This window comes from Acomys russatus, chromosome 2 (genome assembly GCF_903995435.1).
Source record: "Acomys russatus chromosome 2, mAcoRus1.1, whole genome shotgun sequence".
Taxonomy (NCBI): domain Eukaryota; kingdom Metazoa; phylum Chordata; class Mammalia; order Rodentia; family Muridae; genus Acomys; species Acomys russatus.
In genome coordinates this window covers 38,012,741-38,038,965 of record NC_067138.1, presented here as the reverse complement: position 1 = coordinate 38,038,965, position 26,225 = coordinate 38,012,741, and the positions used below count along the sequence as shown (strand labels likewise).

Below are 26,225 nucleotides of genomic sequence, written 5' to 3'. Positions count from 1 at the left end.
AAAACCGACGGGCATATGAAAATACAGGGGAAATGTTGTAAGAAAATCTTAGATTTGTGAGACACAAAGTGAACCCACGAGGCTCGCCTCTATTGAGAAAACTCAAATACAGCCACTGAAAACTGTATCCAAGGGTTACCTTAACACCCCCGCCTCCCCCCGCCCCCCACAAGCTGATGGATTGTACTCAATTTGTAAAGAAATGCCTGGTGTATGTGTACATGGAGAAGTGTCTTCCCAGCCTTGTCAACTTTGGTTGTCTACACAGCCTGCAGCACTGCCGACTCTTAAAGCACACAACCACATCCTGGGCTACTGTGTTTCAAAACTAACAAGTAGTTCTGGTCTGGACCCTGGACAACGAAGGGTTAATGGAGTCACACTGAACACGTTTAACCTGCTGGTCATTTGGAAAGTATTACTGGTGCTTTTCAAAATTCCGATTTTGGTCCATCAGATCAGTCTTTGGCTGACTTCCCTTTTGTATGAATACTGTATAACCTGGCACTCAGCAGGGTTAAAGCTGTCAGTCTACACCTCAGCATTTGGAGCTCTAATGATTTTTTTTTTCATTTTTTTTTTTGTAAAATTAGAAATACTTAAACAACCTTACAGCAATATGCATGCACTGTCCTTTTTTTTTAAAGTAGGATATCTTATTTTATTTTTTTAAAAAGTCCCTAATAATTTTTCTCATAAAAAAGGATAAAAGAAAGAAAAATTCCACTACTATTCTATGCTACAGCTAAAATTGGTGAAATGGCTCTAGCATATTTAAAAAGTTGGTTTGAAAGAAAAAAGAGAGCATGCCTAGGGAGTCATTGTGACAGTGCAAAATACATTTATGTACATCCCTCTTACAAAACACCCATATGCTAGCATTCCATGAAGCATGCTGGTTTTCAGGAAAAAAATCCTATAAGAGAGTGAGTTAGCAGCTCCAAAAGATAGCTTTTTCTTTTCTTTTCTTTTCTTTTCTTTTCTTTTCTTTTCTTGAGGACAACCAAAAAGTTTTTTTTCCTTTTCTTTTTTAACTACTAGAGAAATATCACTAATACATACAGATATAAAAGCAGCATAGAAAGATACAGGTTTCTCACCAACTAGGAATAAAGAGACTAAATGTGGGCATATGGATAAGCTACAATGCATCTTCACATTTGTCCAACACATTTACAAGAAAAACACCATTGGGAAAACCTCACAGGACAGAAGTGTTTTAACACCAAGAGAACTACTAGATTTTAATTAAAAATCCAAACAGGGTGGGGCTGAAAAATTTTGGAAAGGGGCTGGAGCTGAAGCCACCATTTTTTAAAATTAGTTTTCAATATAAAAATGAGTGAGCTGGAACAGACCCACTGTCTTACTCTGTGGAACCTTGCAAAAGTGAATAAATCGTGAAGGGTTATTTAGGGCAGCTGGCTGACTTAGAAGCTGCCACAATGCTAATTAACTGCAGGCTGAGTCTCTTAAGAGTGGTGTGTGTGTGTGTGTGTGTGTGTGTGTGTGTGTGTGTGTGTATGTGTGTGTATAAAAAGGAGCCTTTGTATTATGGCATTTTTTTCTTGCTGCTATAGTCATACACCCCACTGGAAATCATCTTTCATTTTTCATTCTGTTGACCTGGATATTATTATTTCTTTTCAGAAACAGGAAAAAAAAAAGCGAACATCTGTGTCTCCTTCCAATCTGCTGCACATCTGCGCGTTTTGTAGCGGGTCTTCAAAGTTCAGTTAGCAACCCACAGACGCCATTCATCTTCTTGTTAAAATGTCTACTGCTGTATCCAACGCTCATGCCCTTGAGGGATTGCCCCCCCCTTTTTTTCCATTATTGTATATAAAGAACACTGTGACTTTTAATATTAGCATTTTTGCTTTCAACAGCAATTAGCAATCTCTTGGTTTGCTGTTTGGTAAAGCATTGGTTAATGAGGTCATCTAGTTTAAAATCCCAGCTACTTGAAAATAACAGGGAGGAGGTCAAATCTAGCATTTCACGTTATATTCTTTCCTCTCTTTTCAGTTCTCTAAAGAAAAGATATCTTTGTTATCGTTACGACCCGTTACTGGCCCTCTGTGTTTTACAACCGCCTCAAAGATACAGGTAAGTTTTCTTGCTGAAGTACTGAAATAAGATAGAGAGTTCATCTATAAACAAACAAACAGAAAAACGACTTTGAGCATCTGAGGATGAGGAATTGCTTTCGTGTTGGTTGTGGTGTCTTTCCTCTGACAGTCTGAGTGTAGGTCTAGCGAGGCGTCGTCTCTATGGTGGAAGGGGTTCCCGGGGTGGTCGACCTCGGAGTGGCTGCTGGTGGTGTGTCCATAGGGCTCCCAGCCCCACTGCTGGGTGTGACCGAGGAGCTGACGGCAGGCGTATCTCCTTGCTGTGGGGCCTGCAGGGTCTGTCCACAGATGTGGTGATGCTTCTCCCAGTCTTTATGCTGGCAAAAGGAGCCACAGTATCGGGCTGTGTTACAGCCGCTGCAGGTCTCGCTTGCTTTCCGGCCACAGTTCCAGCAACTCTAAGGAAGGAGGAGAGACACCAGGTGAATGCTTCATGAAGGTAAAAATCTCGTAAACACGGCAGAAGTTACTGTTCTTACATCTTCACGAACCGTAGAGACAAAATGGACAGCTCGCAAGACTCTGGCCTCAATGTAACCTTAGGCAGGATCTCACCCAGGCTGAACTTCGAGTTGCTCCGTAGCCTAACCCTCTCCCTACCTCTCCAACCTGCTGCCCTTCTCCAGGCCAGCACTCCAGGCCTCCCAAGGTAGGCTCCTGGGACTAAAGGCTGAGAGGAATGGGCAGCACTGCAAAGGGCCACAGCCCCAGGCAAGCCACCCTCATGAGAGGGCACCGGCACACAAAGCCCTGCCCTGGCCCCTGCAGGCTGTTCAGGAGGGGCTCTCTGGCTCTTACCAGGGCCCGTGGCTGGTGCCACTCATCACTTCGTTCACTTTACTATGAACTACCTCTCCATTCTATCAGAGGAGCGTCTCAGTCACCCTCCTGATTGAGCGCTAGCACACTGACCACCTGGCACTGTCCCACCTGGCACTGTCTCACACATGCATGGTGCCTTCATCATCCATGGGGTCACATGTTAACCTGCACTCCCAAACAAGGGGAAGACGCCGTCAATACAGAGAGATGGAATTTCCTCAAATGGCTCAATTTTCTGTCAGCAATGACTATGGCATTGATGGAAATGGCTGAATATTCCACCAGTGTTTGTCACAAAAATCCCTTCTTCTTAGATTTGGTTATCTTCATATGTAATAAATTATCTACTCTATACTCACTACAATCTGTATTTCCCAACTTTTCTCCTCCTACCACCAAAACTCTCCTGGCTAGAAACAAATATACTACTCTGGGATAGAGGTTTCTCCTTCTGAATTCTAACAGGAGCTACAAGACCACAGCACCCAACTCAATGAACTGTGTAAGAGTTAAAGGGCTCCGTTTATTGCTGCAGCCCAGCCCAGACAGGATATGGCAAAGTAGTAGCTCTTTCCACTCTATCCACTCAGTAGCCCTAGCAACCAAACTCCACTCTATCCACTCAGTGGCCCTAGCAACCAAACGCTAGGTTACTCTTAGAGTAACACCCTTTACCCCAGGGAACCCCAGGAAATGATCTCTGGTTTGTTCATCTATGATAAATGCTTAGCCTGACCTCAGAGAGATGCTCAAAACAGTTATTTGTGATATGAACACATCAGTTGATGCCTAATTTAGTCTTGAAACATGAAAACTCCTAAACTTGGCGAATAACTGTTCCACTTTGACACAGCATTTCCCAGCTGGCAGAGCTCCCTTGCAACTCGGGAAAGTTAGAGTGGAGGAGGGAACTGGGACTCAACTGTGTATCAGGAGAAGGAAACCCTGACCTCGGAACACCAGCTGCCAGGTCTATGTGGCATCTTGCGAGGCACAAGAAAAGCAGAAATGAGGTTGCCTCTGAGATTTGCATGCTAAAATAAACACCTCATGAATCAGAGCACAGATGTTCTAGAGGTGCAAGAACACCTGTGTGGGGCGCATCTAATGGAAGTGAGGGCAAAGGGGGAGAGACCGAGTGTGACAATGCTCTCAAAGATGCTTCCCGCAGGAGAGACAGAACCTCAGAAAACCGTATCCAAATGTTCATCTCATGAATAAAACATGTTTCTAGTTCCTTAGAAAGACTGACTCTGCTACGAAGAGCTATGTCAAGTGGTCACAGCCATACACACCTAAGCGTTCTATGACCTGCCTCTGTTTCTGCAGTCCCGGGGATGGAAGCGGGATCTTCCAGCAAGCTAAGCAAGTGTTCTGCCACTCAGCTACATCCTCAGCTTTTGTCAAAGGCTCTGATCATTTTCTTGTGAAATGGAGTTTTAGATATAGTCTAATGACCCAATTGGCTGACAGCTGTGATCACATCGTAATTAAAACAGATTTTAAAGTAACGCTCAAGATACTGCAAGGTCCCTCTCTGGCTTCTCTGCAGCTATTGTGATTTCACTGTGTTGGGGGCATGTTTAGAGGTGGGCTCATGAGCCTACTAAGAACGCAGAGCTGGAATGTCAGACCACTTTCCTGACACGTAAAGCTTTCCTGTTATGCAGAATGAATTCCATTAACTGTTAACAAGAGGGAGCCTAGAGCGTCTCAAGGACTAGAATCAGGGAACTTCAAGAACTCTGGTTTCCAACCTTCAGAAAGGAACAAAGAAAAAGTGGATAAAATTCTGTAAACCTGATGACCTGGGCTCAGTCCAGGAACACATGGGAACGGGTGGATGTTGTGGTAAGTCCAGATGTTCAGGTGCTAGTGAGCCTGTGGGATGTACCACAGCCCCAGAACTGAGAGGGATTCTGCCTCATTGTCCTCTGATCTACACACACCTATGCACGCACGCACACATGCACATGCACACTTTTGGAAAAGTTCAGCCCTGTGCCTTTAATTCTAAACCATTTAGAAACTTCAGTGGTGGGAAGAAAATCACAACAGAATCTATAATCTCAAATGACAAGCTTAATTCATATGTGAATGTTGTTAGTAAAACAAATCTGTAATGCATAATCAATACTACAAGCTAACTTTTTCTCCTCTAATTAATTTTACATGAACTTCTCGAGAGGCCTGGCCTAGTAGTTTACACCTCTGCTCCCACCACATTGGAGGCTAAGGCCAGTCCTGGGATGCTTTAATGGCTTCTTGAAGAACAATTCTTAAAAGAACAAAATGGAAAAGAAAATCTCACAAGATGCACAAACTCTGCCCACCGCCACATTTGGAAGCTTTCTTCTCCAACTTAACTTTGCTGCATGGCATGGATATTGTTTCCTTGACCCTGTCAATAAATGTGGGCCTGGCTCAGCCTTCAAAGCTCGAGGTACAACTCTGCGCATTCAGAGTGAAGTTTCCTTCAGTGAGGTTTAGCTCTAAGGAGATTGCCAGCTGGGTCCTGGAACAAACTCAGCAAATAAGCGATATTCCTAAATTACATCAGAAAATCCCAATTAGGGAACAGAGACCCAAATCCAAAACAATATTTTAAGGAAATTAAACATCTAATCTGAGTCAAGTGGCGTCTTTAGGAAACACCCTGGTGTGAGTCCTATCGTGTTTTGGCAGAGGCACATTTTGGCAGACTTCAGGGTGGTAACTGCCCAGTGCTCAATGGCTCCTTCAGATTGAAATCAGATGTACGCGACATTCTCCATTTAAACTGATTAAACACACAGACTAAACCAGGTAATTACAAATGCATGTGCTGGGGAGTGGAAAGTGGAGACAGAATGGGGGGACTTCTTTATTTTTTAAAGTGTTTTCAAAGATGGGAACAATTTTACAAAAAAAAAAAAAAAAAAAAATGTGGAATTGAGCCAAATACAGAAACAGATGTTTTGGATAGCAGAGTTGCTGAGAGCTAAGGCCTCTTGCCTTAGCCCTTCCTGGTTGTGATCTAAGAGGGAAGAGCTTTGGTTAGTTCTACCTCTAGCTCCACTCAGTCCTACACATTTGCCCCCTACCACTGAGGGTAACAGCCCTCAGGTGTAGGAAGGTGAAACAAAGAGTGATTGAATGATCTAGGATTTTTTTTTAATCGCATCTTTTTTTTTTTTATTGCCCTTGACACTGCATTCCAGCGAATGGGTAGGAAACTGCAGTGCATGCTCAAGTAACAAAAAGACAAACGGATCCAAACCAAAACAACAGTCCGAAGTGGACCCTATTTTTAAAGGCTCATTGGGAACCTTAAAAGGCCATTTGTATGTGTCATATTTCTCTTGGATAACTGTACGGAAGTCCCTGTTTGTGGGCCCGTACCTAGGCAACTGATGCCTGGCCAGCATTAAAGCCACTGACTGTTTTATCTGGAAATGGAGGAAGGGAATGTGTGGTGGTTTGAGAGACAGAGATCCCCTACAGCATCGGAACCCTCAGGTCCTGGAATGGCTGGTGCTCTTTGGAGACGTTTAGGAGGTGAGGCCTTGCAGGAGGAAGCATGGCACTTGGAGTGGCCTTTGAGAATTTAAATCCTTCATCAGTTTCCAGTTTACACTCTGCTTCCTGCTTGCAGTTCCTGTTCTTGCTGCCATGCCTCTCACCAAGATGGCCTCTTAACCCTAAGAAGCCATTAGCCAGGATAGTGGCTTTTGATCATGTTGCTTTCATCACGGCAGTTTGGCAAAGTTGCCCTGGGCTGTAGGTGAGGAACCTAAGGCTGGATACAAAGCTCCTCTTTGCAAAATCCATTAAATGCACTGTTATATACAGATATAGCAAGGATAGATGGAAGATTCTGGATGTCAGGGTTTCACGGCAGAGATTCTATACCTGTTGTCTTATCTGCCACTCTCTTTGTCCTTGGGGCAGGAAAGCTCTTTCCTTTATCTTGGCATTTAGATTAGATAGAGAATAATTTGGCTATTCTATCAGCAAAACGCACCCCTCCTATTCAACACTGTTGAAAATTCTTTTTTTCTGAGAGACAAAGGTTTTCTCTTGAATGACTGTCTGTTTTACTAGGCCTTATCTGTAACTCAAGATCAAGATGGTTCAGCAAAATTGCTCTACCTAAAATTCTGCAAATGTAAAGGCCTGCTTCCAGTACTAGTTTTATAAAGACAAAACTCTACAGAAGCAGTACACTGACCTGAATTCACACATGTTAGATGTGCATTGCACTTGGTCTTTTAAAGCCATATTCATGGATAGTCTGCAATTCAGAAACCCAAATCCTTAAAAGTTAATCACTCCCCTGAACACCCCCCCCCCCCCAGTCCTCATCCAGCTGGTACTGAAACTGCCAACCAAACACTCTTTTCAAAATGCCCCACTCCACAAATGTCAGATCTTTTCTTAGGTCCCATTGTTGCCCCACTGCTTAGAAGAGAGCACCATTTCCTACTGGAAACACAAGGCAGCAAAGACAACCTCATGGTAGCTAACCAAAATGACACAGGCTTCAGAGGCAGGGCAGCCTGCCTTTCACTTTCAGTGCCACTGTTGAGTGATAAGCTGGCTCAGCAGTCAAGAGCACTGGCTGCTCTTTCAGAGGACCTGAGTTCAATTCCCAGCACCCACATGGTAGCTCACAACTGCCTCTAATTCCTGTTCCAGGGTATCTGACACCTTCACACAGACATATATGCAGTCAAAAACACCAATGTACATTAAATAAATAAATAAATAAATAAATAAACTTAAACACAGGGGGAGGGGACAAGTAGTGTAATCTGTTTGAACAAAAATAGCAACTGCAGGATGGCTCAGAGTTATGCCATGGCTGAGCAGCAGAGCTTGAGGTACTGCCTACATAGCAGGTGGTCACCGTAGCTCCTTCTGGAAGCACTTGCTGAAAGATAGATGGTGGGTTGGTTTCTGTTCTAGATGCAGTGCCTCTGAACCACTAAAATCCGAAAGCTTGTACACTATCCAAATTAAGCGCTGTCACTCACAGGCATTAACAGCTACAAGAAAGAACTTCCTTAGGGTCCCGCAGCATCTCCTCTACCCTCTCCGTCTCCTGACTCCCTGAAGATTCACCACTGGGTGCCTCCTCCATGCCTTCTTTTTAATTCCCCCTTGTTGAAATCTCTACTGATTTTGGTTTCCAAGATGTTAATATTTTGTTTCTTCCATTATAACTTTCACTGTGTTCACTTGAGGTATTTGAAAAGCCGGGGCTGATATAAAGAACTGTCCCTTCCTTCCCAAGTTCTCACTACCTGACCACAGTCAGCCACACACCAATGACTCAAACCTGCGTCCTGTGCCCCACTGACTTCGCAGGCAACACTCCCTGACTGGGAACTTCCTGTTCTTTATGGAGCCTACCTGCCTCGAAAACTGAAAGCTGAGTCTAGTTCTATCATTAGAGTCACTCATAGCACACAATTCTAAAACTAGGACATTTTATTTTAATTTCTCTTTCTTTAGCTCCTGTAACTACTCCAACTAAATATGACAGGTCATCCTCGTTCTCTCTCGTTCTCTCTCTCTCTCTCTCTCTCTCTCTCTCTCTCTCTCTCTCTCTCTCTCTCTCTCTTATTCTTTCCTATATCATGGGTACTATTCAAACTTCCTTGTATTTCTTATTAGAATCCTCTCTTAGCACCTGTCCTTCCCTCCCACCCTGTCCCCTCTTCTTGTCAGCCATGGTGGTTTAAATGAGAATGACCCCCATACACTAATATATTTGAAGACTTGGTCCCCTTGGTGAAACTGTTTGGGAAAGATTAGCTGTGGCCTTGTTGGCGGAGGTGTTTTACTGGGAGTGGGCTTTGAGGTGCCTGTTGTGCTTTGAGGGACAGAGCTACCCCATCATCTAGGGCATCTGAACTCACAGCCTGGAGCTGGTGGTACCATTTCAGAGGGGTGGCCTGCTTGGAGGTCCATGCCAGGCCCAGTTAACTCTCTCTATGCCCAGTGTTCATGTAGCAAAGGTGAGCTCTCAGCTACTGTTCCAACGCCATGCCTGCCAGCTTGCTGCATGGTTCCCATCATGCTGGTCATGGAGTGGCCCTCTGAAATTGTTAGCCTGTGTTACTTTTACAAATTGCCTTGGCCATGTGTTTTGCTACAACAGGAGAAAAGTAGCTAAGAGTTCATTTTTTTAAAATATGAAATATGACCTACCTCTACTGATTTCATTTGTCCCTCTTGCAATGTGGGTCATACAAACATTATCCCACATTGGCTGTAAGAAAACCAAAGCTCCAGTCATGATGTAAATGTCAGGAATTGGAGACAGGAGCATCCTCTAAGCTCCCGGGCCAGCCAATCTAGTCAAAGCAGGTTTAGAGGAAGACCGGGTTTCAAAACTAAGATGGAGAGTGACAGAGGAAGATACACAACATTCTCCTCTGGCCTCTACATTTACACAAACAGGAACAAGTGTACACACACACCCTCCCCCCACCATGCATATGCACGTGCGCACACACACAAACCAAAAAACCAAGCCAAGAGATGAACAACTCAGGGTCAGTCATACTAAGACAGTAATGTGTTCACTATACCCCCCAGACTTATGAAAACAAACAACTGGTCTTTGAATAACATGTACACTAGCCAATTCTTGCCGAAACCTAACATTATAGATTACATGGAGAGCTACATATTCTTCCAGGAACCAAATGGTTTGATTCTCCTTGGAAGGGCTATGAGGCCTTTGTAGTAATGACAAGCCATTCCATGCTTTGGGCTGGACTGCATGGACACCTCCATCCTTTTCCCATTGGTATACTACATAGCTTTCCCCTATACAGAACAGTGAATAATGGCTCTTAATATAGGAGAATATTTACTTTGATGGCTTAAAACTAAACTCTCTATTAGAACAATATCATATGTACAGTCCATTTTTCTGCTACCTTCTAGATACACATGTAAGTCTCCTACGCTCATACAATCTGTGGATCTCAAAAGGAGTTGGTAGAGGTTTCATTAGGAATATCCCCTAAAGTGCCACTGGGGAGAACTATTTGTGTCCAAGGAAAGGAAATAGAAATGTGAAAGAAATATAACAGCTTGAGCCATACATACAATAATCTGTAAAGTGGTAAAGTATAGGGCCAACAAGATGGCTCCACTAGCCATGGATCTGACTACCAGACTGATGGCCTGAGATTATTATGACCCACACAGCTGATTAAAAGAACTTATTTCTGAAATCTGTCCTCTGACACCATATATGCTATGGTATACACACAATAAGTAAGTATTTAAAAGGAAACAAAACATAGGAAAATGATATTTTTACTTAGATTCTGCCACAGCCAATGTTATTCTCTTAGTTGTAAAGTTAGTAGTTTATACATCTAAATGAAGTTAGAGAACTGGGTATAAGAATTGAAAAATATTAGTATATAATTGGTCCAGGGGGAAAGAATCCCACTACTGCCATGTGCTAGCAGTGAGGCCTGAGAGCCAGGCAACCTCAGTTAGGGACCAAGTGACATGTACCACCTGAGCCACAGAGCAAGTGTCCTATACCCTGCAAGACTCAGCTTTCTTATTGGCAAAAAAGAAAACAACACTGTCCTCTCTGTCACAGCTGGAGTAAGAAGTGAGCTAAAGCCAGGTGATCGTGGCACATGCCTTTAATCCCAGCACCCAGGCAGATCTCTGAGGCCAGCCTGGACTACATTGTGAGTTCCGTGATAGCCAAGGATACACAGAGGAACCTTGTCTTGAAAAACAAACAAACAAACAAACAAACAAACAAACACAAAAAAGGGTGAGCTACATGAAGTTCTTCTCAATCCAGTTCTGGCTCAACAACCCAGACTATCTTGGTTAAAAATCAGTGGGTCACAGAGCAAAACAAAAAGACATGAGTGTGAGAGGGGCACATGTAGGGAAGACATGAGGATTGCAGACCAACAACCCAGGCCTTCCAATTCTGGGTTTCTGCTCAAAGATCCTATGGAGAAGACATATGCAATAAGACCTAATTCATTTAAATTTATCTGCTGCATGTTTATGTATTTAAAGTATGTACAGTCTATGTGATGTAGAAAAGGAATGGGGTAAGTGTCTATAATAGGATGGATGTAAAATAAAAGAAAGGTGGGAGGAGGCAGTGGTCTCTTCAGAAAAGAACACCCTGTGAAGAATGGCCATTTGAAATGAGCAGATTACTGCTGTGGACTTCAGCTCTTCAAACATTATAAAGGAAGTAAGATGATGTAAATGATAAATCTTTTTTTTTTTTTTTTTTTTTTCCTGAGACAGGATTTCTCTGTGTAGCCTTGGCTGGCTTCGAACTCACAGCAATCTGCCAGTCTCTGCCTCTCGGGTGCTAGGATTAAAGGTGTGCGCCATCACCAGGCTCAAACTCACAAATACCTGCCTGTTTATGCTTCCCAAGGGCTGAGATTAAAGGCATCTGACATCACACTTGCTATAAAAAATATTTTAAAGAACCAATGAGACAAACAAAGTTCTTATTTCTTACACAGAGAGTCTAATAGGAAGGAGAATAGTGAATTACTGCAGAATTGGTAATGGAATTGGGCCAGCTTAAGACTTCTGGGTTCAGCCTCCAATTCATAGACCCAGAGAGGTTAGGTATAGAGGAAGGGACAAGAGGGGAGACATATGGATCTTCCCTGGAAGGGGAAACAGAATAGATTTTATGGGTGGACTGAGGGTGGGTGGGGACAGAATCAGTGGGAAGGGGAAAGGGAAGTAGGGTTGAGAACAGGAATGTTGGGAGAGACAGTTGGAATTGTGGAGCATTTGAGGGATGATATGGAAACCTAGTATTTTAGGAACTTCCAAATATATATAAAGGAAATCGTAATGAGGTGGTCTAATGATGGGGGATTTGGCATCTCAACTGTCCATCTCTTGTCACCAAATGAGACTTCCAAGTACTGGGACCGAGTTACATTCAATTGAGTTATTGGCCAAGGGGGTTCCATGGAATTATCCAAACAATCCAGACTATTGCTAAGACAATGGGTTGCTCTCTCTGCAAACTAACAGTGGGGCCCCATTGCTGAGGACAACACCTACACAACCCATTGAACATGGAGAACTAGAGCCAGCCTTAACTCCTACGTTCTAGTGTCTTTGGTAGGAGAACTTCAGTGTGGGAAGGCACTTTGTTGACTACCAGAAGAGAAGTATAAGCACCAACCTAGCCACAAAACCTTTGTCCTAAAATTTGTCCTGCCTGCAAGATATGCTAGGGGTATGGTACCACAGAATCAGTGGGAGAGGCCAACCAATGTCTGATTTGACTTAAAGCTCACATGACTAGGTAGCCTAGAGACCTAGGGTAAAACCAAACACTTAAAATATATATATATATATATATATATATATATATATATATATATATATATATATATATATATATATTGCCTAATGATATTATGCTATAATTATAGAATAGTGCCTTACTCTGTCATCTTCAGAGAGGCTCCCTCTGGCAGCAGATGGGAATAGATGGGGAGATCCACAGCCAGACATTACGCACAGTGATAGTTCTTGGAACACCCAGCTCTAAATAGAATGTCTCTATTAAATCCCTCTCCTCAAAGCTCAGAAAAGCCCATGAAAGAGGAAGAAGAGTGTCAGAGGAGCCAGAGGGATGGAGGATACCAGAAAACCAAGGCTCTGTGACTCTACTGGCTAACGGTCATATGAACTCACAAGATGGAAGCAGTAAGCGCAGGGCCTACACAGGCCTGCATTTGGTCCCCTATGTATATATTACAGCTCTCAGCTTACTGTTCTTATGGGCCTCTTGAGTATGTGAACGCGTGAGTGTCTGATTCATGTGCCTACTCTTGGAGCTCTTTTCCTTCTATTGGGTGCCTTGTCTAGCCTCAGTGTGATGCTTTCTGTCTTATACTGTATTTTGTCATGTTGAGAAAGAAGACTCCGACTTCTACCTCTAGACTCTACTTGGGTTCTACACTTGTACTCTTCTAACTACAGGGCAGAAAATGATTGTGCAGTGGTGACAATGTGATTTGTCACAAAAACAAGCACATTTGAGACTAATGTGGGGCACTCCAAGTACCTGGACATGACAGCTGTGTGTTCACTCAACACCAGGCTCAATAGTGGAGTATCCTGATCTTTCACTTAGGACAAGATGAACTTCACATGCTGCTTACTCCATCCAGTCTAGAGATGTGTTTATCTAGTTAGATTTAACCATTCACTTAAGTTTTTCAATGTTTTAATTAATGTTGTTTATATACACAACACACAAAATACTCAAGCACGGGCCACCTTCTCTGTCATTTCCCCAAACACCATGGACAGATCAAATCTAGCATGTATTCTCGTCATGTTTTTCTTTGTTGTTAATGTTTTCGAAACAGGATCAGGTGGCTCCTGCCGACTTCAAGCTTCCCTACTTAGTGGAGGATGACCTTGACCTTCTAAACTTCCTGCCTCGAATTCTGGACCAGTGAGATCACAGCAAGCAGCATTAGAGTGGGTTCAAAAGAGGCACAAGGGTACCCAACCCCGGGCTTCATGCACCACAGGCAAGAACTCTACCAACCTAGCTGCTTCCCCAGCCTTCCCACAAGTTTTTAAGTGCAGTTCAAATTTGGTCATCTGATACATCCAAAACCCCATATGATGATTCATCTCAGAAGTATTCAGCCAGCATATCTAAATTTCTCCCTCTCCCACAGCCCTTGACACCATGACAGCCACCTTCATTCAACAGGCTCCTTCCTCATCTTGGTCCCAAAACACAGAGACTTCTCCTTTTCATGTCTTAGGATCTCCTGCCTCATCTCAGTGTGAGTGGCCCCTCAGAAACACACATCAGCCACAAGGCTATCAGCTTCCACAGCCTGCTCCCCCAGCTTGCTGTTTCTCCCCTGAAGTCATTAATATTATATGGCCTCAGGAAAGGGCAGAGGCCACAAAGCTCAAAACAACCTGCTTATCCTTACACACCAGAAGCCTTCACCTTTGAGGTTCTCCATGACTTCTGTAGTCCAATTACTTAACTCTTTTGGTGAATTGCAGTCGACACGAGACAAAGACTATCGATGCCCTCAGGGCCAGCACTATCCCTGATATATAATAAAAGCTCAATGATACATTATAGGAATAGATAAACGAATGGGTAGAGCTGATGTGTGTGTATGTATTACTTTCATAATCACACAAAGCAGGCCCATTAATTTGTGATATTTAAAAATCAATAACCTTTACACTTAATAATGCCTATGTTTTTTCAACAAGTTTCTACCATTACCAGACTTCTTATTTTTTTCTTAAAAGAATCATAAATTATCTAAAAATGCAGTGCAATATGAACCTTAACTGTGGTGAAATGGTTAATGTTCAAAAAAATTCCAAGGCATCAAAAATAGGTGAGAATTTTGAGTTGCAAGGAATCTATACATTGAATCAGTATTCGCAATCAACATCAGAGCCAGAGTGGGCCTGTCCTAGCCCGAGGAAACCAGAGCCCTTCAGGTTCTCTCAAAGGGCTCCTAGTAAAGTATTGCAGACCTGAACTTGAGGTCTGTTTAATATGAATGCCAAGGCCAGTGTCCCCCTCACACTTCTTTTTTCTCCGCACAGTTTTTATAGTAGAGACACTAAGCATACAGGGACTGAAAGAATCTAGCATGCCACTGCACGGATGTAAACAGGTCAACTATTTCCTTCCTGGGCATCTGTCTTTAGAAGTCAACCCTCTACAAATGTTGTTAATATATACATATCAGGCCTAAAATGTTCAAGCGAGAGTAAAATATATACAGGATCACAAGTGTGCCTCATACTATCACCAACTTGTACACGTTCTCTTCAGAAGACACTAATAAACTTAAAAAAAAAAAAAAAGTCTGTATAAATCTTAGGGGCAAGATGCCAGTAAAATTGAATTTCTGTCTAGTTTAATTCAACAATGGAAAAGTCAGCCGTTAAAAGAAAGATAAACTTCCCTTTGTCCCGCTCTTCCTGAGAAACTTCCAAATGTTAAAAATCAATTCCTTTTGTCCCCTTGTTGTTCATCTGCTACACATTAAATAGAAACCCTGGGCATTGAGTGATTCCCGCAGGGTCTTTCATCTGCAGGAAAGCCTGCTGCAAATTAAATTCTTACTCTCCCTCACAAATTATAGATACGTATTGTAGTAGACCATTGATTTATCAGTTCGTGCCTTTGCTAGTTCAGCTTTGTGAGACTAGCTAATTGCAGTCTTTTATCTGGAGTTATTTTGGAGTTGAGGATTGTGTGCTATATTAATTAACATGCGACAATTCGATGCTGTTCTGATTCTGTAGGCTTTAGTTTTAAAAGCATTCTGCCACATGTTGGCTATTTAGCTACCAGTTCCTTGAATCATTAGGGCCTGAATGAGTGCATGTGTGTGGGTGTGGATGTGGAGAAATCATTATAGTGGATTAATACTTAATAATATTACTCAGTCAGTAATGTTATGTTAGGACCACCATAATGGTTATGATAATGACATAAAAACTAGAATCACACACAAAATCTTTAGAAATACTTAAATCATGCAAACATTACATTAGCATTGGGCTTTGGGATTCATTATTAAAGTAATTTTTAATGCCAGGCATCAATAAGACTTTGGAGAACATAAGAATTTCACAGTAAGAGCTGGCAGATGGCTCAGCTGGTAATTTAGTTGCCCTGCAAGTAAAAACAAAACAAAACAAGACAAAACTATGCTTGAACCCCTAGAACCCACTAAAGCTGGACAGGACAGTGCACACATCTATAGTAAGTGTTCCACTGTGCAGATGAGACATGAAAACAAGAGAATTCCCAGAAGTTCACGGTCTAAAGCATGTGCAGAGGTGAGTAACAGGGAGACCCTGTGTAAAACAAGGTGACAGGGAGAGACAGACTAAAAGGTAAAATATCTTCTGACCACACACACACACACACACACACACACACACACACACACACACACACACACACACACCCCAAAAGAAAGGCTTTCATATTAAGTTTCATTTACCGAGCACATTGCACACCTTGGCCAAAAAACTTTCCATCCACGTGGTTAACGAATAAAAAGCTTAGATCAGCCCTAGGTCAGCCCACCAATGCCTGGATTTTCCCACACTGTGCTATGCTCCCCGCAACCCCATTCCCCACCCCCAGTGATCTATCCACAGCTCAGTGGCCACTTGGATTTGTGGACTTCCAGAACCAAAAACAAACATTCTAGCTCTTGTCTGCAAGGACACTCTCCACCAAGGCCTTACCTCACTGGAGTCTTCCTGCTGGTTGATGACTGCCAGAGCGTCCTCTGCTGCCTGCCGCTTGGCCTCAGCCACTGTGCGCTCCATCTTGGCTCGCTCCGTGGTGATCATGTCATGTGCTTTCCTCTCAGCCTCGGACACGGCCTTCTGCAGCTCCGTCATCGCCTGGCGCTTCACCTCGTTTACAGCCTCCTCTGTGGTACCAAGCCAGAGCAAGGGACATAACATCTCCACGTCAGCTCGGCACTCTCATAGAACAAACCTGGCTCTCATCCAAAGGACCTGAAAGCTCTGCTTGTTTAAAGAACAACCTGATCTTGTAAATTCATTCAGGAAATCGAAAGTGGGAATTTTTCCTTTTTTGGCATGACCTTCTTGGGAATAGTTTTTTAATTCCTATATCTTTACTTAAAATTTTCTCCTCAGCAATGCCTCCAGAAACGATTCTGGGGCCTGTTAAGGAGTTAGAGTGTTCATAAGGAACTTGTGTGGATCACTCAGACACAAGAGGAACCTAGCTTCTAGGCATTTCGTGGTGAATGCCTGTAATCAAATCATTCAAGAGTTCAAGGTCAGTCTGGGCTACATAGCAGGCCCTTTAAATAAAATAAATAATGAAATTGATGGTGAGGCACTGCCTTTTCTTGTCATTTCTTGAATAATATAGATAATGTGCTTCTACAGAGTACATGATAAAGATTTTTGTTAAAGAAACTTGCTACTTCTCTGTCTCCTTCAAGTAGATACACAGTAGTTTGGTACAACCAACTGTTGCCTTGGACAAACAAAACTGAATCACACCTCAAGCCACACCATCAGACCTGACTGAAAACCTACAAGGTGTCCAATTATCTTGTCAGTTTTGGCTGCAGTTGAGGAGCAAAGGTTCAACCGCTGTTCACTAGAAGATTGACAACTAAAACAAGTACTTCCCACTTTTAAAAAATTAACTGTTCTAATTAATGAGAGAAAATGTCCTCCTCCGGAATTAGTTTATCTAATTTTCATCTTTGTTCAAAGCAAAATCACAATGATTAATTGAAAATTTAATAAGCAGTAATTATTAACTTGGCAAACCTACTACCAATTAACACTCTATTAAAACTAATTATGACATGTTTCATTCAAGTGTTTGCACTTAATTGTTTCACCCACTTAAAAAGCACCTTAATTAAATATTCTGTTTAATTAAAAACATAGATTCCTAATAAAAATGTTTTACTGTGGATTAAAAGTGTGTAAGAGATGCAAGTCCTCTCAGGGTCTCTTAAATTCCTGTGGTTGATTCTGTAGTGTGTGACCTGCAGGTCATCAGCCGCTTCCTCCTGTGACTCAATACCAAATGCTTTCTGCAGCCTCTGTCACTTAGCATCAGTAGTCCCAAAGTATGCTCGTTGCAAATGATGTCTGGTTAAGACTCACAGGGGAAGAGGAAGCTCTCAGTCTTGATCTGGCTTGATGAGCTGGTGTGGGTGGGTAGGGAGGCTCCCCTTTTCTGAGGAATAGGGGAGGGGGGGTGGGAGGGAGCCTGGGACTGGGAGGAGAGGACAGAGGGGGCTACAGCTAGGATGTAAAGTGAATGAATAAATAAATTAATTAATTCAAAAAAGTATTCCCACACCAAAAAATAAAAGAAGACCCAGACACTATACTATAAAAGGTCGATCCAGATCGGAAATATCAACTAAACTATGATAAGCCTCTGTTAGCTCCTGCAAGGTATGCACTTAAAATCTGGATAGAATCAGGGGATTACACACAGCTCACAGCACCCTTCTTCACCAAGAGGGGAAAGCTCCCTTTACTGCCCTATTGTAAAAGACTCAGGGTGCCAGGAAAGTACTGCCCTTCTAACAATATAGCCAGGCTCTAATTTAGTTTGAATATTCAAGGTGAATTAAAATTCTGTCTAAGTGGTAATACAGGACAATAATTTTTGCTTAGGATCAAAGCTGTAGCTTGACTAATTGTATATGCAAATCAGGCAATTTATATTTAAATTATGCATTCCTATTCTAATCCCACAGGCATATACAGATCAGCAAAGAGAATTGGTAGGACATTTGCAAGGTGCTTGAATATTTATTACCAACTGCAAACATTCTCTGATCCTTTGAAAAGAAATATACTGAAGAAAACATTCAGTCACAATTTTAAAGCTACTTTTATGTTTGATATTTTTTCTCCTCCAGTTTTATAAGGATCCTTTGTAACTTTTGAGTTCATTTGTTTCTTTTGCTCTTGCTTTTCAAAATACAACTTTTAGAGAAAAGTGGATGTGGCCTTCAATGGTTGTTAGGATTTGTAATCTTTTTAAAATATTAAACTACCATTGGAGCAATCGATGTACAGAATTTACATAGGGTCTTTGTCTCGCTCTCTCTGTATGTTTGCGAGTGTGTATAGTGTATGTGTGTGTAAGTGTATGTGTGTGTGTAAGTGTATAGTGTGTGTGTGTGTGTGTGTCTCCAGAGGAAAACAGAAGCGAAGGGAAAGACAGAAACTGACAAAGGAGAACAAGAACACTATATACAAATGTAAAATAAAGAGTCAAATATAAGCAGTAAGGCATTGTGATTACAAATGTTTTTTGGAAAAATTTCTGCAAGTTTAAAAATAATTTCAAAGCAAAATGGCATAATAACCGGAAAAGACAATTAAAACTATTTCCCATTCTAGAGAGATGGCTTAGTAGGTGGGGCACTGACTGCTCTTCCAGAGGACCCAGGTTCCATTCCCAGCACCCACATGGCAACTCACAACTGTCTGTAACTTCAAGATCTGACACCCTCACACAGACATACAAGCAGGCAAAACACCAATGCACATAAAAATAAAAATAAAGTATTTATAATTATGATTTCCTGTGAGGACAATACAGTAATTATATTCCATAAAAGTTTGAGAGTTGTGCCCGTTTAGTATTTTTTCAAATATTTCAAACTCTACTTAGTTATCTTTTACTATGAAAATAATGTATAGTACTTTTGTGGCAAAGGCATACATTTCAAGTTTCTCTTTAAAAAAAAAAGTAGACAGGTTTGTTTATTGGTTTGGGGCTGTTGTTGTTGTTGTTTTTGCATTTTGGGTTGCTCTGGTTTTACGAGACAGGGTCCCATCCTGTAGCACAGGATGCCTCATCTTTGCACCAGCTCCCTGCCTTAGTCTTCCAATTTTCAGAATTATAGTGTGAGCTATGAAGCCTAGGTCTGGTTTTATTTTTCTGGCTACAGAGCTAAGTTTTAGAAGCCCCTTTCGAAGTGTAAGAAGCTGAGTATAGACAGCCCATTTTACGTTTAGTGTTCCCATATACTGGATGCTTTGATCCAGGGAACTCTGCACCCTTCACACTCATGATATAAATTGCATCCTTGACACTTACTGGGAACTCTACATCTGCTTTTTAAGAAGTCTGTCCAGGAAAATATTGCCAGCACTTCACAGAGCTCTCTAGGTAAAGTGGCCATCCACACTTTAGTATTTAGCATGCATCTATGGAAAATTAGTCCAAACTGTTCCTAGGTGAGGAGTGGGTACCATACTGAGAAAATAATCAAAGTCCTCTGGACCACACCCAAACCATATCTTAGAATGAAGACAGGAAATAGATTAAAGATACATCTGAAAATAATCCCAAACTCTCCTGGCAAGGGTCACTCCATCTTCATCAATGCATGGACACCACAAAGACAAATTTGTCCTTTCTCAGCCTTCTGAGTCCCTTGAACATAAACTACATCGAGCCTGGGTTCAGACTTGCACAAAGAACTCATAGAGATCCGACTGCCTCTGCCTCCTAGTGCTGGGATTAAAGGCGTGCACCACCCACGCCCGCCTCAGACATGCTCAAAGCAGTGAAGAAAATGTGGAGAATTCCATAGATTCCCTTATATCAAGTAAGAAAAACAAAGGAGAAGGAAAAAACACAGCTTTGATTTGGAGGATACAAAGTACTTGCTTCTGAACTGGCTGGCAGGCTGTTCGCTGCTCAGGGGAAGAATTCCTTTAGACTTCGCTATTCAAACTGGCCTTCCAGAAAAGGTGGTGTAGTCTCCAAAATCTGTTCTTACTCATTAGCAGCCCAACAAAGATTAGAAGATAACAGCACAGGGAATTTGTGGTTACACAAGACCTCACAGTCAGTTTTCTTTAGAAATTATCTAGAATTGAACTCAAATACAAGTAACTAAGGGGGACAGAAAAAGACAATTTTCCCTAACACAAAAACTCATCCTTTTGTTGTCCAAAATGAGAATTCTTTGCACCTCTTTATTGGAAAAGCAGGCCTTGGCAGTTTAAAAGTATATTTGAGAGAAAAAAGAAAACGATGGCAAAATACAGCAACCTATCAGAGTTGGAGGGCACCTGGCAGCCTAGTAAAACTTGGGAGAATCCTGAGTCTATCAGCACAACCCAATAAAATATATGACATAGGTGAGCCAGCGGATCCATCTGCTTTGTATAGAGGACGCGTTAGATGACTTTATAGCTTTTTTGTTTTGATTTGATTTGGTTTCTTTCTTTCTTTCTTTTCTTTTCTTTTTTTCCCTTCTTTTTTGGTTTTTTGAGACAAAGCTTTTCTGTGTAGCCTTGGCTGTCCTGGACTCGCTTTGTAGACCAGGCTGCCCTAGATCCGCCTGCCTCTGCCTCCCAAGTGCTGGGATTAAAGGTGTGCACCACCACTGCCCGGCTCCATTCGGTTTCTTGACACAGTGTTTCTCTCTGTAGCCCTGGCTGTCCTGAAGCTTTCTAGCTATTAATTTGAGCTTCAAAACAGAAGTTTATCAGATTTGAGGAAACTTTTTTTCTCTTTTTTAATGGCTGGAGAGAAAGTCGTTGGTGCTGGGACATAACCTCATATTTTTGGTTGTGGGGCTAGCCTTTAATGGCTGAGCCATCTCTCCAGCACGTGAGGGAACTCTTATCGCGTTCACAAAAAGTGGTATTTCTCAGGTATTTTATAAAACAGGTGGATCAAGTACATGTGACCAAATATTCAGCCAAGTGGTAAAGAACCACAAATAATTGAACTCAACCAAAACCTAAAAGGAGATCTTTTGCAGAAAAACAGTAATAATAACAGCAAAGACCCTTTACTGAGCCTTGGTATAGCCAGCCTTGTGCCCATGTGACGGGTGACCAGAACTAGGCTCAGCCCTTCTCAGTTGTGTTAAGTCAAAGAGAAACTGCTTTAACAGTTGAAATTTCAGCAGCTCAAAGACACAGCTACCATGTGTCTGTCCTTTGTGTCATCATTAACGCTTGGTGCAAGCCTGTGATCCCAGCACTCGAGGAGGCAGAGGCAGGCAGATCAATGTGAGTTCAAGGCCAGCCTGCTCTATAAAGCAAGTCCAGGATAGCCAAGGTTACACAGAGAAACCTTGTTTAAAAAAAAAAAAAAATAAGTAAAAAGTAACTTGGCTCTATGATTTAATATTAAACACCACAGAAGATTTTAATACTAGACTGTAACCAAAAAATAAGAATTCTTCCAACGTTCCTTAACAAGTCCATTAGAGTAGGCACAACTTTAGAATGCAGAGAAAAATGCTGATGTATGTAATTTAATCCCTATACTGCTGAATTTCTTTCCTCATCAAAGAAAAACTCCATGGAGCTAAGACCTCCTGTGCCAAAATTTCACTCTGAAATTACAGATGCTACAAAAGGGGGGTGGGGGATTATAAGGAAAATATTGCCAGCCTTTCAATTATAATGGCACTAACAGATGCTATGAAAATAAAAACTACTTCATGTTTTAATCAGGCCTGGTTTAAGAATATTAATGAGGGTTGTTCCCCCCCACCCCCGCCAGTTTGTTTTGTGGTTTTCACTTTGTTTTGCTTTGCTTTTGCTATTGTTGCTGTTCGCAGTGGAGTCCTTTCTTGTCACTCTTCACATCAGAGCATTAACAACTGCACACAGCTGCCAGAACACTAAACTCGTGTTTTTAAACAGTTCTTACCAGCTTTCTTCCAGATCTCCTCTGGCACATATCCAGACGCAGGCCTGTGAAGGAATTCCCGATGTGCATCTATGAAACCGATGGGAGAGGGTAGAGAGAAGGAGAGAGAAGCATCAGTACTGCCACATCCCTACGTGGAGCCAAGCGAGCAACTCCTCCTCCTCCTGGCCTCATTACAAAAATGCAATTTTAAAAGGTCAAATGTTTCACTTCGAGAAAATGCACAAGAATAGCAAAGCTGGGCATCAGAGCCCAAGGAAAGCAGAAGACCACTGGTCCATATGCCTCTCATACACTCAAGTCCAAGGCAATGGTACAGTATGATGCCTGGGAACAGGCTTTCCAAAACTTTCTTGTGGTGATTATTCCTATAAGGTACTCTTTGTGTTGGTTTTGTTGTCATTGTTGGTTTTGCTTTTGAAGACAGGGGTTTCTCTTTGTAGCCTTGGCTGTCCTGGAATCGCTTTGTAGACTGGGCTGGCCTCGAACTCACAGAGCTCCACCTGCCTCTGCCTCCCCGAGTGCTGGGATGAGGGTGCCTTTCCTTTCAAAAGTCCGACTTGTAGTCAAAAATCAATCATATGGTAATATAATTTGTAGAGAGCGCCGAGTCTACCACAATAAACAACTAGTGAGCCCTACTCTAGGGCTAACCTATTCTCACACTGAGTCATTTCTTTAACATTGTGTTGTGCATTAAAAGGTTCTCACACATTGTGTCATGTGCACTACACAAAGACGGAGACCAGGGAGTATTAGAAAGGATCAGTGGGCATTCAGGGCATCAGTCAGAATTTGGCCAATGTTCCGTCCAGAAAAGGACATGAAGCTCTATTTTAAATGCTGTGTTTATTATGATTTCAGAGTTTAAAACTTTGCGAAATTAATAAAGTTGACACAGGAATGCTAGTTTTCAAACAACACGGCTCATGCAAAAGCTATGAACATTTAATATTTTTATGCACCTTGAAAAGGAAGTTTGTTATGGTCTTCCCTACCTAAACTATAAATATGCAAGACAAGTCTTCCGTACTGGATTTTCAATCCAAACCTATGTATTCAAGGCCTATTTATTTCTTTAGAGTGGTAGAATCAGAGACAGGCACTACAACGTCACGCATCAGGCCTCAGTAGCACAAGGAAGAGAATAATCAACTGAACTTTTAAGGACTATAGTAATCAATGCATGATAAATTCAGTTGAACTTATATCTATCTATATATATAGATATAGATATATGAACTATGAAAGAGCAAACTGTTTTCTAAAAAGAATACAATATTATATAAATTGTGTTTAAGACAAGAAAAAAATTTTCCAGCTTGCTAAAGTTTATGCAGCTACAGAATATTAAAAAGAAGAAAAATGACAGTCATATTAGCCAGGTCATTAGATATGAATGTTGTAAATACATGTGAATCTTTGCACAGTACATAGATCATCAGTGAGCCAGAACACTAATCTTCCATCGTTAATTTTAAAAAATATATGGTAATTTGGTGAGGGATATGTAGAAAGCCTCTGTTCTGTCTTTGCAATGTTTAAGGATTATTTCTAAAAGATTTATTTTTAAAAGTTTACATTATAGACTTACAACTACTTAATATGTTTCTACATAACATATTATATATTATTATTAATAATATATAATTATATGATAATAATAAATATTATATCTATGTGATTTTTTTTGTAATGTTCATTTTGTAAAGTTACAACAGCAAAATACCTGAACTGTTTTTAGTTCTTCAAGAAAGCTAGATAAAACTTAAAGGATATATGATACTGCTAAGTTACTCAAGCTTGCCTTCTGCCCCACCATAGCTATTTCCACAGGAGATGGAACATAGTCAAGTTCACGTGCAGCATGTGATACATTGATAACAAGTTTATGAGTAACAAATGATAAGAGGCTTTTTCATAGGATAAAATGCTTTTGCTTAAGTATAATTAGTTGTATGACAACAGATCTGAAGAGTCTACAGCCAAAAATAAAAACTGGTTCCCGCAAGTCACAAGGAGTGGGTTCTTCTTGTTACTTTCTTTCTTTTCTTTTTCTTTCTTTTTGTTTTTTTCCATTTAGCAGGTTAAAGAAAGTTCAACATTTTGACAACTGTCTTTTGGTAAATAAACAAGGATTATTATAAGGAACAGGAAGGGTGATGCTATCATTCAAAGTACAGACATAAAAGATGATAATTACCAATTCCAGGTAGCACAAAGAGAAATGGGACTAAAATCTTGAATTTTGGCTACTACTGCATCTGGGGCATCAGGCTAGTTGACTCCCCCATATTGGACCTGCCCCACCTGTAAACTGAGGCAACATAGCTATACTATCACTGCTTAGCTTTATCATTATCACGGCAGAGAATGTAACTGGGATGAAGAACACATTGTAGATATTGTTTCTCTCGATACTTAACCAACTCTGGAGCAATTTGCATTATACAAATACACATGAAAATATTTAGCTGTAAGAATATTACATTACGTGTTAGATTGAAATTATTTCTATAGTTATTAATTCACTGTCTTTCTCCTTGGAAGCAGATACTTAAATTTCACTAATAAAATTTCCATGAATGTCACTTAAACCTTGTAAATATTTATGGCCTCAATTTCACTCCCTCAAATAACAATGTTTAGGGCTCAGTCAACCTCTCTCCTTCAGTGGACATCTTGCTATACCATACTAGGGAGCTCTGCTTGGTTAGTGTGGCAATATCTGTCTAAGTGACAGGCTGTGCTGTGATACTCATAGAGCTCCAAATCCTACCCAAGAAATTGATGCCGTGGTGAAAAAGTTTTCATAATCCTAATTTCCTAAAGAATTGTTGTCAAACCTACACACACACACACACACACACAGAGAGAGAGAGAGAGAGAGAGAGAGAGAGAGAGAGAGAGAGAGAGAGAGAGAGAGAGAGAGAGAGAGAGAGAGAGAGAGAGAGAGAGAGAGAGTTTGCAGCATCCTCTCCAGTTCTAAGTCGTGGCCCTTTTGCTGAACATTGGGTCTCACAATGGGAAGAACAGAACAGTCAAAAGCATTATTCCTCAGAATCTACTTGCTCTCATGCTAAACATTAAAACTATTATTGAATAGGCTTCAGAAAGTACAAAATTAATACACTTAATGTATCTTTTGATTAAGTTGTTGCAATTTCAAATTAAGTATCTTCTGGTCTTCTGGTTAAGAAACAATGTCTGATTATGTAGTTGAAGCAATGTAGGCAAAAGGACTTTATAAGACCAATAAACAAAATAATAAGTAAGTAACTAATTGAAAGAAAGGAAGGAAGGAAGGAAGGAAGAAAGAAAAAATAAAGAATGATACTAAACAAAATACAACAAAAGTGCAGAAGTTGATGAATAGGGCTTAATTGTTTTAAAACACTGGCTAATCTAGAGAAGAAAATTCTAAGATTCTACAGCTTCTTCTAAAGAAGCTTCTTTGTAACTACTAACTTCTTTTGTAAATGACCTTTAAAATGGCAGTTGTTATAAAAATGAATAGCTCTTCTAAAATACAACAGTAGAAACAGATAGGAACATCTATCAAGATTGATTTTCAAAGTAAAACAAGTACACAATGCGATTACTGATAGATGAGAGAAATGCTTCTAAATTAAGATTGCTTGTTTTAAAGTATAAATTGCTTGAAGGTAGAAAGGAAGAGGAGGTGGCAACCTCCAGAAGACAACAGACACCTAATAAAGAGAAAAATCCATGTCAGAGTGAAGGAAAATGTTAGAAGAAACATGACAGAGAAGAAGGGGTTGATGATGTACGAAAAAGGTGGAAGATGCACCACCCTTAGGACAGAATGGGGACAGTTGGGTAGTAGATACAGCAAGAGCCACCATCAATATACATGAAGGGATGAGCAGAGAGCCTGTGGAGAACCAGTGTTACCTCTTCTGACCCAGGACAGCAATGCTCAAAGCTCAGAAGCACCTAGGCATGGCCTTCATCCTGTCGTGGGCAGAATGAGGCTGTAACTACCATTAAAA

At 41.2% G+C, this 26,225-nt stretch overlaps 1 protein-coding gene across 5 annotated transcripts in view; it reads right to left on the bottom strand.

Moving 5' to 3' along the window:
• Positions 1–1,011: 1,011 nt before the first annotated feature.
• The window catches only part of Runx1t1 (RUNX1 partner transcriptional co-repressor 1), a 150,651-nt gene continuing 125,437 nt past the window's right edge, over positions 1,012–26,225 (bottom strand). For all 5 annotated transcript variants that reach the window (XM_051160497.1, XM_051160502.1, XM_051160499.1 and 2 more), the window contains 3 exons: positions 22,213–22,281; positions 16,251–16,441; positions 1,012–2,530 (listed from right to left, as the gene is read on the bottom strand). In XM_051160497.1, coding sequence (XP_051016454.1) covers positions 2,255–2,530; positions 16,251–16,441; positions 22,213–22,281 — 536 coding nt within the window. In that variant the 3' untranslated portion in view covers positions 1,012–2,254. The remainder of the gene's footprint in view (positions 2,531–16,250; positions 16,442–22,212; positions 22,282–26,225) is intronic.